General features: G+C 43.9%; 1 protein-coding gene across 1 annotated transcript; it reads right to left on the bottom strand.

Annotated features, from left to right (window-relative positions):
* Window positions 1–40: 40 nt before the first annotated feature.
* Window positions 41–18,115, bottom strand: SRRD (SRR1 domain containing). The gene is given in 8 exon segments (XM_041728840.1): window positions 41–348; window positions 731–776; window positions 1,427–1,581; window positions 3,405–3,503; window positions 3,603–3,862; window positions 5,432–5,472; window positions 17,945–18,028; window positions 18,030–18,115. Coding segments are annotated over 8 exon segments (969 nt in total). The 3' UTR covers window positions 41–150.
* Between the last annotated feature and the right edge of the window lie 16 nt (window positions 18,116–18,131).

Consider the following 18,131-nt stretch of genomic DNA (forward strand, 5'->3'; position numbering starts at 1 on the left):
TCCTGAGGAGGGAACCAAACTGAGTATTTCCTGTGCTCTGTGCGTGTCCTTCATGGCACTTTCCCTGTCATTTCTGATGGCAGCAGCTCTGCCTCAGCAGAGCTGAAGTGCCCAGCACCAAACACGTCACAGGAGGTTCAAGTCAGTAGCTCAATGATCCCTCGTCTTGTTCCTGATGATTTCAAGGTCCTCACAGTCCTGATAGTCTGGTTCTTCCTGAAATGCCCAAGTGTCTGTGGGGAGTTGTTGTAGCTTCTGTACAGGGAACCAGTGGATGGAGGTATCATTAAATACGTCGGTGTACTGGGAAGTCTCGGGCAGCTCAAGCTCCTCCAGCCCCTTTAAAATCTGAGCAGAAAAATTCAAATGTAATAACCCTGACAGTCACAGCAAACCCCACACTTCTGGGTGCAGTTTGTCACCCCATAGTACTTTAAAAAAAAAAAAAACCAAAAACATAAGGACTCAGATATTTTGATGTAAGTGCTTCTGTGTGATGAACTGGAAGCTCCAAGGGCAGTGAGTATGTGGGACTGATACTGAGAATGAAAAACAGGTCGTCGCTTTCTGGAACAGAGCTGTCTAAACTCTGAGTACAATAACTTCACTCTGCCCTCAACAAGCCCCTGGTGAGCTTCCTCCCACCTGTGTAAAGGCAGATTCTTCACATTAACAGAAATGGTCTGGTTTTCCCACTTTTCCATCCCAGCCCCTTCATTTAGACAGATACCTTTGCGATGTAGGTATAATTTTTCTGCAAAATCCTTCCCAGCAATCTAGAAATTAAAAAAATTAAAAATCCAGCGTGATTAGGAGGTATGGGAGTGGTTTTATCCAACTCAATACATACAGAAAGGCAAAGTGGTTTAAAGCTAGCAAACAGTTTAAAGAGGGGGAACGTGGAATAGGTTCGATAATGCTTAGAAAATATAAATGCCCCCTAAGCACCTGTTTCGCCAAGAGAGAAGGGAGGCACACCTAAGCATGCACAGCAGAAAGTGCAAAAGCTTTCCCCCACTTTTTTTTTTTTAAGATTTAAAAAAAATTTTTTTATTCATGATAGACATAGAAAGAGAGAGAGGCAGAGACACAGGCAGAGGGAGAATCAGGCTCCACGTAGGGAGCCTGACATGGGACTCGATTCCGGGTCTCCAGGACCGCGCCCTGGGCCAAAGGCAGGCATTAAACCGCTGCACCATCCAGGGATCCCCCTTTCCCCCACTTCTAAAAAACACTTGTCCATCTTAAGGGAAGGGAGGAGTTCTTGGCCAGAAAGACCTCCTTAACTCACTCTGCAGCCTGACCTGGGGGTCGATGTCCCTGGTCTAACCCTGTCTACTTTCCTGAGGACAAGCATCTCCTGTGTCGGGGTCCGTCAGGAAGGGCTCCCCTGCAGGCCTGAGGGCCTCTACGTTCTCAGGCTCACCTTTCCTGAAGTCCTCGGAAGCTGTTCCCGATGAGGAGCATCTGAGAAAGGGCATCCAGCGACCAGTTGCTCCAGAGCAGGTTGTTGTACAGGGCCGTCCCGCAGTGGGGCATGTAGAAGATGGTGGGTTTGCCGTCCACACTCCGTTTTCCTTCCTGTGGGCACCACACACATGGTGTAAACGCTTCGCTCTTCCCAGGAGGTGTGGGAGGGGAGGGCAGATCTGAAGAAGCCCAGTGCTCTCACCACCGTACCAAGGTGAGGAGGCAGGCGCTGGTCACCCTGACTGTGAACATGTCACAACAGACACACCACAGATGTACACGAAATTGTACATCCATTACATCAGCATGTCATAATGGGGCATGGCTGACATTTCCCGGCTTGTAGGCCCACGTCATCTGTAAATCACGAGGTCCAGAAGGAACCTGCATTTACTGAACAGATGTGTGTCCCATGAACACAGAAAGCCCTGGATCAGCAGAGGGGCTTCTTGGGTCCATGACAGCAAGGGCAGGACAGGTGGCAATGATTACTGCCCTTGTGAACTGTGCCTGGCAAGCCTCCAGGCTTCCTGTGTCCCCTTCTGCAGACGCCTGCCAGACCAAATGTCTTCTGGGGGACACAAGTGCTCCCCCTCCTCAGGGCCATGGCTCCACAGCCAGACCTGTCGCAGGGAAGCAGGCCCTCCCTTGGCTGCCTAGTCCTGCCTTCCCTGGGCCTCTCCGCTCCACACCCTCCTCCCTTCTGTCCATCACAAACAGACAGTGGCTCCCCCACGGCCACTCTGCACGGGCTTGCCTGCAACCCCACCTGGGTCCATCCAGCCAACTCCTGGGGGTACCTGCAATCCCAGCACCGACCCAGGAAACCTTCCTCCAGCCCCTCAAATGGCATGGGGTGCTTTCCCCTTCTGCTCTGCTCACCACTGGCTTGTTTACAGGCCATACGCCTTGATGGGACCATGGGCTCCCTGGAGACAGGGACTGCATCTATCGTGGCCTCTCCCAAAGTCCCTGCCAGCACAGAATAGGCACTCAGGAAAAAATGATGAGAACACAGTGGCAGGGCTTCAGGGCCCCGCCAACACTGAAGGATTCTCTTCTCTCAGCAGGGCCTGATTTTCAGCCTTTTTTTTAAAGATTTTATTTATTTATTTGACAGAGAGAAAGAGTGAGCACATAAGTGGGGGGAGTAGTAGGTTGAGGGAGAGGAGGAAGCAGCCTCCCCGCTGAGCAGGGAGCCTGACATGGGGGCTCCATCCCAGAATCCTGGGATCATGACCTGAACTGAAGGCAGATGCTTAACTGCCTGAGCCACCCAGGTGCCCCTGGGTTTCATAATAAGCAATGAGATGGTAGTTTTGGACAGAGGGATCAAGTGATTATTCTGTAATCCCCCAAGCAATGCAAAGCTGCTTGCAGAGGTGTGTGCCTACACTGGCTTCAGACCCTGCTTGTGAGATGATGTCCCTCCTCCAGGTCTCACTAATGGTACCTCTGGGTGGAGGATCTACCCATGGCTCACTGCCAGAGGCTATGGGTGTGATTGGGCTACACCACAAAGAGAGATGTTGTGTCCCTTCTAGGACTTCCCCTAGGACAGGGTAAATCCCAACCAGAAAGCCCTCATTTGAGGCACCGAGACTATGTACCCCTTTATTTATTAACACCCACATAAGTAGCAACTTAGGAAATTACCAGAGGCTCCTGGACATGGAATTCTCACTAGGATTTTGCAAATATAACAGGTTTCAGTCCATGCCATTTGTGCCATTTACTTTTTTTGTGATGGGCACAATGTAGGAGAGGATGTGTATCACTGAGGGGTCCCATATGACAGGCGCCAGGGAAGGCAAGTGAGCAGTGGGAGGGAGCGACAGTGACTGCAGAGTAAGTGCATCCATGGGGCACAGCCTGGGGTCCCACTGGGTCAGCAGTGTCACTGCCCCCATGTTCCCCTTCCCTGAGCCACTCACCTCGTTCTCACTGAGAACTGTCAAACCAAGGCTATTCAGAACCCCAACTTCTAGTTGGCTGAACAGAGGGTCGTACACCCAGCAGTGCCTTCTGGGAATCTGCAGAAGGGAAGAATGAGTTCTATCAACCCAAAGATCTCGTGCATACCGTGTGCAAGACCAAGGGAGGGAGTGATTGAAAAGAATCCAAAAATTTACCTGGCACTTTTCCAGGAAGAGGAGCAAAAATGTTAGCTGGTATCTAGCTATGACACAGGTGGCAAAGTTCCCAATGCCATAACATACACACTTCCAATGGCAGGTTCCTGGGACCAGGGTCTCTCCTGGGATGGCACCAGGGGTCACAGCTGACTCATCTGGAGAGGGGTTAAGATGCAGGTTTCCAAGGGCTTCCAAAAGAGTCCCATCAGGGGCCTTCAGTTGTTCCAGATGTTTTGTAAGACAGCTGTTGATGGTTTCTGAAAGAGCAGGCCCCCAAACACAATCAGAGGCTGTGCTCTGACCCCATGAACCAAATCCCCCACAGATGTCCACAGACCCAGGGAGAAAAGGAGTAAGTCAGGAAAACTCAGCTCTTCCAGGAGAAGGCTGCAGGCCTCAGTCCCAAACATGCCTGGGACATGTGGCCACGACCAGCACCACTGGCTGTCGGGTCCCCTCCACGCACCCTGGCCTGCAACCTCAGAGATTGTTCCAGCAAAAAAATTGGTTTTATTTATGTGTACAGTTTCCAAGTGAAACTCTAATGTGAACCCTGTCTAATTTAGTAGGAGGTACCTGGTAAACGTGGGCTATGCTCTGAAGTACCTACTTTTTTTTTATTATAACAAAGAATGGAAGAACAGAAGTTCTCAAAAATCACACTAGAAAAGGCTGGGAATAGGAATATTTACTGTTACAAGTTCAAAGAAAAACAAAGGTAGGCTGCAGCTTTTGGAGTCTAATGAAAAATACTGTTTAAATCTTTTCACACGGCAGTGAGTTCTCTTGTCTCTCCTTTTATTACACTGGCACTGAATTTATTTGAACAGATCTGTATACAGTACAGAAAACAAAAGGCCATGGTCCCATAGTAACATACTGATTTTCAACTTACTAGCAAAGATGTTTAAATAAGACCCCAGCTCAGAAAGGCTGGATGAAGAACTGGCTCTTTCAGTCCTTGCTGGTGAAAGTATTAGCTTGAAAGCTTTTTGGAAAAAACTTGACAGCAGATATCAAGTTGGTTACTGCCTGTCACTAAATAATTCCATTTCTGGAAATATGTCCTGAGAGGATCATCCTAAATTTGGTAAAAGCTTTACAGATACAGGTGCTCATTGAACAGTTAAGTGTAAGAACTAAAAAACCAAAGTAAACAAACTAAATGTCCCTCAATAAAAATTTTAACTGCTATACATCCACTACCCGTATTAACATTTCTGTTGCCATAGACTCTGTTTAGGAAGAGGTTACAAGCGCATGAGGAGAAACAAGCCTATGTAGTAATATTGAGGGAAAGAATGTATGAAGAATAAATTTCAACAGCTATGGTGGCGATGGACATAGACTGCCTCCTGTGCCCAGGCAAGCACTGTCCTAAGCACTTAACCAAACAGCCTCATTTAATCTTCAAAACTATACCACAATATGCACATTGTCACCTCTCTTTCACAGATACAGAAACTAAAGGTCAGGGCTAGTTAAGTGCAAGACATGGTTGTGAGCAGGAAGTCAATTTTTTTTTTTTAAGATTTTATTCATTTATTCATGAGAGACACACACAGAGAGAGAAGCAGAGACAATAGGCAGAGGGAGAAGGAGGCTCCTTGTGGGGAGCCCGAAGTGGGACTCGATCCCGGGACCCCAGAATCACGTACTGAGCCAAAGGCAGGCACTCAACTGCTGAGTCAACCCAGGAAGTCAGAATTAGAACCCAGCTCTGTGGAGAAAAGAATCACCAAATATGGACTGGACTCCTTTCTTTGCCCACATTCAGGCCCTCCTCCCACACTCTCCACCCTCAGTCTTGGCCATCTGGTACCCACCTAGTGCCAGACTCCAGAAATCAGACAGAAGCAGGTCCTCCCTGTTAAGAGAAAAAGGCATGGTCATTTCCCAAACTATTCTGGGTTGCCCTCCTGCCCAGTGACCTTCCTCCTGACCATGAGCTGGATGCAAGGAGGGGGACAGAGCACCCTCACACACAGCACCCACCCTGGAGTGCAGGAGGAGGGTTGCTGGAGGACATCCTGATTCCCAGGGACCTCTGGGTCTGTTCTGTATCCCGGTCCACACCATGACCTGGCACAGAGGCCGATCTCCATAAATAGTTGCTAGATGCACAGATTTAGCCTCTCTGAGCTTTAGTTTCCTCACCTCTAGAATGGGGAAAGAATCATAGTTATCATGCAGGGTTACAGAAGGGATCAAATGGGTCAACACAGAGCACTGGGCTTCACACAGAGCGGGTACTCAATAAGCAGTCTTTGTTATTACAAATAATTCCAAGGTGCAAGTAAAAGGAGATAGGGACACCAGTGTCTGGGCTTTCCTAATTCAAGTCAACTGGCTTATGCAAACCCAGAGCAGAACACAGTCAACAGTGGTTTATTTTTTTTATTTTTTTTATTTTTAGAGAATATTTTTTTTTTTTTTAAATTTATTTATGATAGTCACACAGAGAGAGAGAGAGAGGCAGAGACACAGGCAGAGGGAGAAGCAGGCTCCATGCACCGGGAGCCGGACGTGGGATTCGATCCCGGGTCTCCAGGATCGCGCCCTGGGCCAAAGGCAGGCGCCAAACCACTGCGCCACCCAGGGATCCCTCAACAGTGGTTTAAAACAAACTCCCAGGGCAGCCCTGGTGGCTCAGCATTTTAGCGCCGCCTTCAGCCCAGGGCCTGATCCTGGAGACCCAGGATCGAGTCCCATGTGGGGCTCCCTGCATGGAGCCTGCTTCTCCCTCTGCCTGTGTCTCTGCCTTTCTCTTTCTCTTTCTCTATGTCTCTCATGCATAAATAAAAGTCTTAAAAAAAAAAAAAAGGTCGAACTTTAAAACTATTAAAAAATAAATAAATAAAACAAACTCCCAGAAAACAACAACAAAAAAAACTAAAAACCACAAACTCAGTGAATTGTCCAATCAAAAGACATACAATAGGTGAAAATACAATACCCATCCATGTGCCACCCACAAAAGTCTCACTTCTGAAGTAAGGACAGCATAGACCAAAGTGAAGGATAGAAAAGATGGGATTTGTGTTCTGCACAAATGGGAGCCAAAGAGAGCTGCGAGAGCTATGCTTAGACAAAACAGAATTTAATGGGAACACATACCAACATCTGTGGGACACAGCAAAAGTGGTTCTAAGAGGGAAGTTTACAGCAATGCAGGCCTGCCTCAAGAAGCAAGAGAAATCCCAAACACACACCCTAACGTTACACCTATGACCTAGGAAAAAGAACAAACAAAACCCAAAGTCAGTAGTAGGAGGGAAATATCAAAGATCAGAACAGAAATAAATGAAAGAGGGACTAAAAAAAAGAGAAAAGATCAGGGTGGCCTGGGTAGCGCAGTTCGTTAAGCATCCTACTCTTGATTTTGGCTTGGGGCATGATCTCAGGGTCTGGAGATCCAGCTGTGCATCATCGGGCTCTGCACTCAGCAGGGAGTCTGCTGGAGATTCTCTCTCCCTCTGCCCCTCTGCCTGTGTGTGTACTCTCTCTCAAATAAAATAAATAAATCTAAAATAAAAGAATAACAAAATTGACAAACCTCTAGCTACACACACCAAGAAAAAAAAAGAGGGGACTTAAATCAGAAATAACAGAGGATATTACAACGACACCACAAAAAAACAAAAAAACAAAAAACAAAGGCTCAAAGGGACTACTGTGAACAGTACACAGCAACAATTTGGAGAGCCTCAAAGAATCAGCAATTTATTAATTTTTGTTTCAAGTTTTTAATTTAAATTCTAGTCAGTTAACATACACAATTAAGGGGCACCTGGGTGGTTCAGTGGTTGAGCGTCTGCCTTCGGCTCAGGTCATGATCCCAGGGTCCTGGGATCGAGCCCCGCATTAGGGCTCGCTGCTGAGCGGAGAGTACTCTTCTTCTCCCTCTGCCCCTGCTCCTGCGCCTGCTCTCTGTCACCATCTCTCTCTCTCAAATAAATAAAATCTTAACACACACACACACACACACACACACACACACACACACAGTGTAATATTAGCCTCAGGAGTGGAAACTAGTGATTCAACACTTAATAAAGAACCCAGTGCTCATCATATCAGCAATTTAAAACCCCCCAAAAAGACAAGTTCCAGGACCAGACAGCTTTAATGGTGAATTTTACCATTCAGGGAAGAATTCATACCATCTTTCTTAAACTTTTCCAAAAAACAGAGGAGAAAGCTTCCAAACTCATTTGCTGACACCAGCATTACCCTGATGCCAAAACCAAACAAGGACACCCCAAGAAAAGAAAATTATAGGCCAATATCCATAATGAACAGAGATGCAAAAATGCTCAACAAAATACTAGCAAACCAAATTCACCGATATGCTGAAAGGATCATACCCTATGATCAAGTGGGATTTATTCCAGGGATGTAAGGATAATTCACATGTGCACATCAATCAAAGTGATACATATTAACAAAATGAAGAATAAAAATGTGATCAGGGCAGCCCAGGTGGCCCAGCGGTGTAGCGCCGCCTTCAGCCCAGGGCCTGATCCTGGAGACCTGGGATCGAGTCCCGCGTCCGGCTCCCTGCATGGAGCCTGCTTCTCGCTCTGCTTGTGTCTCTGCCTCTCTCTCACAAATAAATAAATAAAATCTTTTTTTTTAAGTGATCATCTCAAAAGATGCAGAAAGCATCTGACAAAACTTAATATCCCTTTATGATAAAAATTCTCAACAAAGTGGGTATAGCAGGAACACCCCTCAACACATTAAAAATAAAGACCACATATGACAAGCCCACAGATAACATCACATCCAATGGTGAAGAGTTTCAACTATTATTATCTCCTTTAAGATCTTCTAAGACCAGGAACTTGCCTGATCTTTCCTTGGCACTTTTATTCAACATAGTACTGGAAATCCTAGCCAGAGCAATTATGAAAGAAAAATAAATAAAAAGCATCTGAATTAGAAAAAAAGAAGTAAAACTGTCACTATTTGCAGGTGACATAGTACATCAGGAAAACCTTAAAGACTCCACTGAAAAACTGTTCAAACTAATAAATGAATTCAGTAAAGGTGAAGGATACAACACCAATAAACAAAAGTTTTTTGTGTTTCTATACACTAATAATGAACTATCAGGGAAAAAAAAGTTAGGAAGATGATCCCATTTGAAATTGCATCAAAAAGAATAAAATACATAGGAATAAACTTCACCAAGGAGGTAAAAGCCTATATACTAAAAACTACAAGACATTAAAGAAAGAAATTGAAGACAACACAAGTAAATGGAAAGACATTCCATATTCATGGATTAGAAGAATTAAAAGTGTTAAAATGTCTATAGTTTCCTAAACCACCTACAGATTAAATCCAATTCCCATCAAAATTCTAATTGCATTTTTCACAGAAATAGAACAAAGAATCCAAAAATTGTCTGCAGCCACAAAAGACTGAATAGTCAGAGCAATCTTGAGAAAGAAGAACAAAGCTAAAGGCATCACACTGCCTGATTTCAGAATCTATTACAAAGCTATATATAGTAATCAAAACAATATAGTAGTGGCATTAAAACAGACACACAGATCAATAGAGCAGAAGAGACAGCCCAGAAATAAATCCACACATATATGGTCCAATACCTTATGGCAAAGGAGCCAAGAATATAAAGATGGAAAGAGGGCAGCCCGGTGGCTCAGCAGTTTAGCGCCACCTTCAGCCCAAGGCGTGATTCTAGGGACTCGGGATTGAGTCCCACATAGGGCTCCCTGCATGGAGCCTGCTTAGTCCTCTGCCTCCCCACCCCGCCCCTGGTCTCTCGTGAATAAATAAATAAAATCTTAAAAAAAATAAAGGTGGGAAGAACAGTCTCTTTAATAAATAGCATTGGGAAAACCAGACAGTCACATGCAAAAGGATGAAAGTGCACCACTATCTTACACTGTACACAAAGATGAACTCAAAATGGATTAAAGACTTGAACGTAAGACCAGAAACTAACAGAAACATAGGGTGAGATGCCTGGGTGGCTCAGCGGTTGAGCATCTGTCTTCAGCTCAGGTCGTGATCCTTGGGTCCTGGGATTGAGTCCTGCACTGGGCTCTCTGAAGGGAGCCTGCTTCCCCCTCTGCCTATGTCTCCGCCTCTCTCTGTGTGTCTCTCATGAATAGAAAACATAGGGGAAAGCTACTTGATACAGGTCATGGTAATGATTTTTTTCCTTAACCTGATACCAAAAGTAAAGAAAAAAAACAAAGCAAAATGTGTGGGACTGCATCAAACTAAAAAGCTTCTGCCTAGCAAAGGAAACTATCAACAAAATACAAAGGCAACCTACTGTAGGGGAAAAATTTGTAGATTATGTATCTGATAAGGGGTTAATATCTAAAATATAAAGCACTCATGAAAAGCAATAGCAAAAACAAAACAAAACAAAATAGCCCCACGAGCAATCTAATTAAAAAATGGGCAGCTCTGAGTAGATATTTTTCTAAAGAAGACATATAGATGGTCAACAGGTACAGAAAAAGGTGCTCAACATCATTAATCATAAGGGAAATGCAATTCAAAACCACAATGAAAGGGACGCCTGGGTGGCTCCACAGTTGGGCGTCTGCCTTTGACTCAGGGTGTCATCCTGGGTCCGGGGATGGAGTCCCGCATTGGGCTCCCTGTGGGGGAGCCTGCTTCTGTCTCTGCCTGTCTCTCTCTGTGTGTCTCTCATAAATAAATAAATAATAAAAAAAAATTTAAAAACAAAAACCGCAATGAGACATCACTTCACGCTGTTAGAATGGCCATTATCAAAAAGACAAGAAATAACAAGTGTTGGTGAAGATGTAGAGAAAAGGAAAATCCTTGTGTAGTTAGTGGGAATGTAAACTGGTAGAGACACTATGGAAAACATTATGGAAGTTCCTCAAAAAAATAAAAAATAAAAATAGAACTACCATACGATTTAGCAATTCCCCTTCTGAGTATTTATCTGAAGAAAATGAAAACACTAACTCAAAAAAGTATATGCATCCATATGTTCACTGCAGGATTATTTACAATAATGAAAATACAGAAACAACCTAAGTGCCCATCAGTGGATAAATGGATACAGAAATTGTGGTATATACGCAAAATGGATTACTACTCAGCCACAATAAAGAATGAAATCTTTCCATTTGCAACATGGATGGACCTTGAAGGCATTATGCTAAGTAGGCCAGAAAGAGAAAGACAAATATTATAAATCACTTATATGTGGAATCTTAAAACAAAACACTGAGCTCATAGATACAGAGAACAGATGGGTGGTTGCCAGAGGTAGGGAGTTGGAGGTGGGAGAAATGGATGAAGGGGTCAAAAGGAAAAAGAAAACAAGTCCAATTATGGCATCTTTTTTTTAAAAAAAAATTAAGTAAACTGTACTCCCCAGTGTGGCTCGAACTCACAATCCTAAGATCAAGAGTCTCATGGTCCAGTGACTAAGCCAGCTGGGTGCCCCAAATTAAAGCATCTTCTGATGCTCAGTGTTTCACGAAAGGCTAAAGTAATTTAATCTATGATAATTTAAGAGCTATATATATATTTGGTAAGCTTAAAAAAAGAAAGAACACAGACTTCAGAGTCATACACTCAAGTCTGTATCTAGTTCTGACATTTACTATGACATTGAACAAGTTACTTAACCTCTTTTGTGCCTGTGCTTCCCCAACTCTGAGGATAATATGAATATTTACTCTCAGAATAGCTTTTTAAAATTTTTAAAATAGTTTTTAGAATTAAATGAGATGGAGGTTACTTAAAATAGTATCTGTTACAGTAAGCCCTCAATAAATACTATTTTTAAAAAAAATCTTATTTTGGGGGTGCCTAGTTGGCTCAGTCAGTTAAGCAGCAGACTCTTGATTTCAGCTCAGGTCATGATCTTAAGATCCTGGAATAGAGCCCAGAGTCCAGCTCCACACTTAGTGGGGAGTCTGCTCTAGGACTGTCTTTCTCTCTGCCTCTGCCTCTCTCCTCTCTAGCAAGTGTGTGAGCACGCTCTCTCTAAAATAAATAATTATGTCTTAAAAAAAAAATCTAATCCTAAAAAATAAAATAAAATAAAATAAAAATAACTAAATTAAAAAAATCTAATTCTGAACATTTGGCTGCTGCATAATCATGAGCATTATAACTTTTCATATTTGGGCAGTATTCCATAGTTTACAAAGCACTTTTATATACACTCTCTTATTTGAGTCATAATATGGTCCTGGGAGAATAATTTATTGTTTCTATTTTATAGAGAAAAAAACAAACTTAGAGAAAGGTTGTGCTTTGTTCAAGGTTGCACAGGTAACAAACAATCTTCTGATTCTCAGCCCAATGGAGGAGAAAAAAAAAAATCCAAACACTGTTAACAAAAGCCAAAATAGGGCATCACAGAATGATAAAGGAATCAATGCAATAAGAGGATACAATCAATATTTGTAAGTATTTACCCACCCAATATAGGAGCAACTAAATATGCCCAGTAAATAGGAACATACCTAAAAGGAAAAATCGGCAGCAACACAATAATAGTAAGGGATTTTAATACCTTACTTACATCAATGGATAGACCATTCATACAGACGATCAGTAAGAAAACATCAGCTTCAGGAAACAAGTTAGACCACATGGACTTAACAGATATATAAAGAACCCTCCACCCAAAAGGAGACACGGAACACATTCCTCTCAAGTGCACATGGAACATTCTCCAGGAGATATCTGATGTTAGGCTACAAGACAAGTAACTGAATTTAAGAAGACTAGAATTTTCTAAAATGATGACTGAAATCCTATCAAGCAACTTTTCTGACCACAGTGGTATGGAACTAGAAATCAATTACTAGAAGAAAATGGGAAATTCACACACATAGAGATTAAACAACATGCTACTGAACAACCAGTAGGCCAATGAGCAGATCAAGAGAGAAACCAAAAAAATACTTTAGAGACAAATGAAAATGTAATAGTAAAATTTATGGAATGCAGCAAAAGTAGTTCTAAAATTGGGGCACCTGGCTGCCTCAGTTGGTGGGGCATGCAACTCTTGTTGATCTCATAGTTTTGAGCTGGAGCCCCATGCTGGGCAGAGGGTTTACTTTAAAAAAAAAAAAAAAAAAGTCGTTCTAAGAGGGAAGTTTATTGTGACACAGGCCGACCTCAAGAAACAAGAAAAGTCTCAAATAAGAAAGCCAACTTTACACCTCAAGGAAAGAGAAAAAGAACAAATGAAGCCTGAAGTTAGTAGGAAAAAGTAAGTAACAGATCAGAATAGAAATAAAGGAAATACAGACTAAAATGTCAATAGAAGGATCAACAAAAGTAGTAACTGGTTCTTTGAAAAGAACAAAGCTGACAAATGTTCAGCTAGACTCAAGGTTTAAAAAAAAGAATGAGGACTCAGAAATGAAAGAGATGTTCCCACTGATATTATAGACATACAAAGGATCATAAGAGACTACTATGAACAATTACACCCCAACAAGTTGGACAATCTAGAAGGATAAATTCTCAGAAACATACAACCTTCCAAGACTGAATCATGAAGAAACCAATTCTGAACAGACTAATTACCAGTAAGGACATTAAATGAGTAATCAAAAACCTCTCAACCAGCAGAATCCAGGACCAGATGGCTTCACTGGTGAATTCTACCAAATATTCAAAGAATAATGAATACTGATTCTTCTCAAAATTTCCCATAACTAACTAACTAACTAACTGGAGGAAGGAATGCTTCCCAACTCATTTTATGGGGCCAGCACTGCCCTTATCAAAGCCAGCCAAGATCCAGAAGAAAAGAAAATTACAGACCAATATCTGTGATGAACACATATACAAAAATCCTCAACAAAATGTCAGCAAACCAAATTCAACAATACAGTAAGAGAATCATACGCTATGATCAAGTAAGGTTTATTTCAAGGATATAAGGGTGGTTCAACATTCACAAATCAACCAAAGTAATATACCACCTTAGCAAATGAAGGATAAAAATAGTATGATCATTTCAACAGATGCAAAAAAGCATTTGACAAAATTCAATACCCATTTTGAGGGGCGCCTGGGTGGTTGTCAGTTAAGCATCTGCCTTCAGCTAAGGTCATGATCCCAGGGTCCTGGGATCGAGCTCTCCTGAGCAGGGAGCCTGCTTCTCCCTCTCTTTCTGCTGCTTCCCCTGCTTGTGCTCATACATTCATGTCCTCTTTCTCTAATAAATAAAATCTTAAAAAAAAAAACACACCCATTTTGATAATAGCTCACAACAAAGCAGGTATACACAGAATGTAACTCCAGATAATAAAAGCCATATATAACAAGCTATGTCATATTCAATGATGAAAGCTGAGTTTTTCCTCTAAGATGAGGAACAAGGCAAGGATGCCCACTCTTGTCATTTTTTGCAACATATAGTTGGCCCTTGAATGACACAGGGAGAGGGAGTGCCAAATCTCTGTGCAGTTGAAAATCTGAGTATAACTTCTGACTCCCCCAAAACTTAACTATTAATAGCTTACAGTTGACTGGAAGGCCTATCAATAACATAAACAATTGATCAACACATATTTTGTATGCTATATACTACATACTGTATTCATAAACAAAAATACTAAGAAAATCCTTATGGAGGGCAGCCTGGGTGGCTCAGCGGTTTAGCGCCACCTTCAGCCCAGGGTGTGACCCTGGAGACCCAGGATAGAGTCCCACATCAGGCTCACTGCATGGAGCCTGCTTCTCCCTCTGCCTGTGTCTCTGCCTCTTTCTCTATCTGTGTCTCTCATGAATAAAATCTTAAAAAAAAAAAAAAAAAAAGACACACAGATCAACATAGCAGAAGAGACAGCCCAGAAGTAAACCCACACATATACAGTCCAGTACCTTATGGCAAAGGAGCCAAGAATATACAAGGGGGAAGGAACAGTCTCCTTAATAAATGGTGTTGGGAAAACCAGAGAGTTATATGCAAAGAATGAAACTGCACCACTATCTTATACCTTACACAAAAATTAACTTAAAATGGATTAAAGACTTGAATGTAAGACTTGAAACCATAAAACTCTCCGCAGAAGACATAGGGGAAAAGCTGCTTGACATAGATCCTGCCAGTGATTTTTTTGGATCAGACTCCAAAAGCAAAGGCAACAAAAGCAAAAATAAATAAGTGAAACTACATCAAACTAAAAAGCTTCTGCCCAGCAAAGAAAATCACCAAGAAAATAAATAGGCAACCTACTGCCTGGGAGATAAAATTTAAAAATCCTATGATAAAAGGTTAATATCCAATATATATAAAGAACTCATACAACTCAATTAAAAAAAAAAAAAACCGGGGATCCCTGGGTGGCTCAGCGGTTTGGCGCCCGCCTTCAGCCCAGGGCCCGATCCTGGAGCCCCGGGATCGAGTCCTGCGTCAGGCTCTCAGCATGGAACCTGCTTCTCCCTCTGCCTGTGTCTCTGCCTCTCTCTCTTTCCTTCTCTCTCACTCTCATAAATAAATAAAAATAAAATCTTTAAAAAAAAAAAAACCCAAACAATGTGATTAGAAAGTGAAAAGATTAACCAAATGGGCATTTATCCAGAGAAGACATACAGAGAGCCAATAGGAACATTAAAAGATGCTTAAAATCATTAATCATCAGGGAAATGCCAATCAAAACAACGAGATATCACTTCACACTTGTTAGAAGGGCTAGTATCAAGAAGATGAGAAATAATAAACATTTGCAAGGATGTGGAAACAAGGGAACCCTGGTGCACTGTTGGTGGGAATGTAAGTAGGTGCAATACTGTGGGTTCCTCAAAAAGTTAAAAATAGAACTATCATACAATCCAGCAATTTCTCTTCTGGCTATTCATCCACAGAAAACAAAAGCACCTATTTGAAAAGATATATGAACCCTCATGTCCACTGCAGCATTATTTACAATAGCTAAAATATGAAGACAACCTAGGTGTCCATGGAGGGATGAATCAGAAGATGCGGTGTATCTATATAAAATGAAATACCATTCAGCCCTAATAAAGAATGAAATCTTTTCATTTGCAAAAATGTGGATGGATTCTGAGGGCATGAAGCTAAATGAAATAAGTCAAAGACAAATATGGTATGATATCACTTAAAAAAATGTAAAAGATTATTTCAGAGAGAGAGAGGGGGGATCCCTGGGTGGCTCAGGAGTTGAACGTCTGCCTTCGGCCCAGGGCATGATCCTGGAGTCCCGGGATCGAGTCCCGCGTTGGGCTCCCTGCATGGAGCCTGTGTCTCCCTCTACCTGTGTCTTTGCCTCTCTCTCTCTCTCTGTCTTTCATGAATAAATAAATAAAATATTTTAAAAAAAGAGAGAGAGAAAGAGCAGTGGTGAGGGACAGAGGGAGAAAGAGAAAGAGTCCCTGCAGATCAGGGAGCCCCACATGGAGCTCAATCCCAGGATTCTGAGACCATGACTTGAGCTGAAGGCAGATGCTTAAAGGTGTGTCTAAAACACCAGAAAAACTGAGCTCACAGATACAGCGAACAGACTGGTGGCTGATGAGTGTGGGGGGATGAGTGTGAAAGGGGTGACAACAGCCAAAGGCTACCAACTTACAAACGTAAGTCATGGGGATGTAACTTATAGCACGGTGACTACAGTTAGTAACACTACTGCAAACTTAGAAGTTGCTAAGAGACTTCCCATCTTAAAAGTTCCCACCATAACAAAAAGATTTTTTTGGAAAATAAAAGAAAACTGGATTTAAATAGAGAAGCAACACTATTGTTCAGGGTACTCAGAAAGTACACAGAACTTCAAAAATCTGCACAGGAGGCGGCCCTCACGTGCTTCACAGAGGACAAAGGAGCGCTCTGATGTACTAGGAGTGCTTTGAAAACTGGTGAGTGGGGCAGGCCGGGTGGCTCAGCGGTTTAGCGCCACCTTCGGCCCATGGCCTGATCCTGGGGACCCAGGATCCAGTCCCATGTCAGGGCTCCCTGCAGGAAGCCTGCTTCTCCCTCTGTGTCTCTGACTCTCTCTCTCTTTCTCTCTCTCTCTGTGTCTCATGAACAAATAAATAAAAAAAACCTTAAAAAAGAAAACTGGTGAGTGCCTGCACAGAACAGCAGGCACTGGATCACAGTGGTGCAGGAAGAAGCAGGGAGGTCCAGCAGATCCTGAGGAAGTTGAGTGGGAATAACAGTGCAGTGTATGGAAAGTGCCTGATGAGGTTTCCAAATCCCTGGGCCTGTTCCATCTCATCTCATGGGTGTCTTCTGAGATCCTCCAAAAAGTCGCTGCTGCTGGTTACTCAGGCTCCCAGTCAGCTAGGCAGCCAACTTCTTTTATTCGGTGGTAACCTCCTAGTCATCTATGTCTCTTGACCCTAAGTCTAGGGGAGAGGAGCACACAAAATTGGCCTGATTTCTCTCAGGTGGGATGGTCCTTCAGCTGTTGATCAGAACCACTAACAAAAGCTGTTAATGTTGGGCAGCCCGGGTGGCTCAGCGGTTAATCACCTGCCTTCCGCCCAGGGCCTGATCCTGGGGACCCGGATCGAGTCCCACGTCGGCTCCCTGCATGGAGCCTACTTCTCCCTCTGCCTGTGTCTCTCATGAACAAGTAAATAAAATCTTTAAAAGAAAAAGCTGTTAACTGCAAGTGAATCAAGACAACAGTAGTAACAAAAACGGTGACATTTATTTCTCTGTGCTAGGCAGTGCCCTAAGCCCTAGGGTGCAGAGCAAAGCATGGAGGTGTGAGGGTCTGGGATAAGCCCCAACAACGGAGAGCTTTGAAGGCCCGAGGACAAGGCCTGGAAATCTGGCCCCAAGCCTGAGCCCTATCAGGTTCCCAGGTGTCTGGGACACTCAAACTGATGGCACGTGTAGAATGCTTAGGCCAGTGGCGGGCACACAGGAGCTCCTCAAGCGGCTGGCGGTGACGATCGCGAGGCTGGCGATCACGCTGGCGTTGCTGCCCTAGCGCCAGCAATACCGATAACCAACACTGGACAGGATCAATACCAAGCGCCGGTACTGCGCTTACGCCGCGCCAGGCACCGGGGTTCACGTGTACTCTCGGAGGTGGGTAACGTCTACTATTGCACTGAATCCGTAAAACAGGCCTCCATAGGGGCTATTTGCAGATCTCGGAAGAGAAAACTGAGGCACGGGGTTCCCAGCGGAGCCCGGGCTCACGCCGCTGGCTGCGCAGGAAGAGGAACGACCGCCTTTACTACGATCCGCCTGAAAGGAGCTCCGCACTCCCGTTAAACCCGAGCGGCAACCCTAAGGGCTTGCCGTAAGCCCACCTTACAGACGGCGAGACTGAGGCTCGGTCCCAGGCCCACCCCGCACTCACGCGGCCTCCTGGAGGCGACGAAGCACGACTGCGCGGTCCGCCTCGGTCTCGGCCTCCCGGCCCAGCGCCGCCGCCTGTCCCCCCCCGTGGACGCCGCGCGGCCGAGCGCCTTCTCTTCCGCGGGGCTGCCGCCCGCCAGGGCCCCGGCGCCTCCGCCGCCGCCGCCGCCATGGCCTCCTGACGTCAC

This window comes from Vulpes lagopus, chromosome 14 (assembly GCF_018345385.1).
Source record: "Vulpes lagopus strain Blue_001 chromosome 14, ASM1834538v1, whole genome shotgun sequence".
NCBI classification, from domain to species: Eukaryota; Metazoa; Chordata; class Mammalia; order Carnivora; family Canidae; genus Vulpes; species Vulpes lagopus.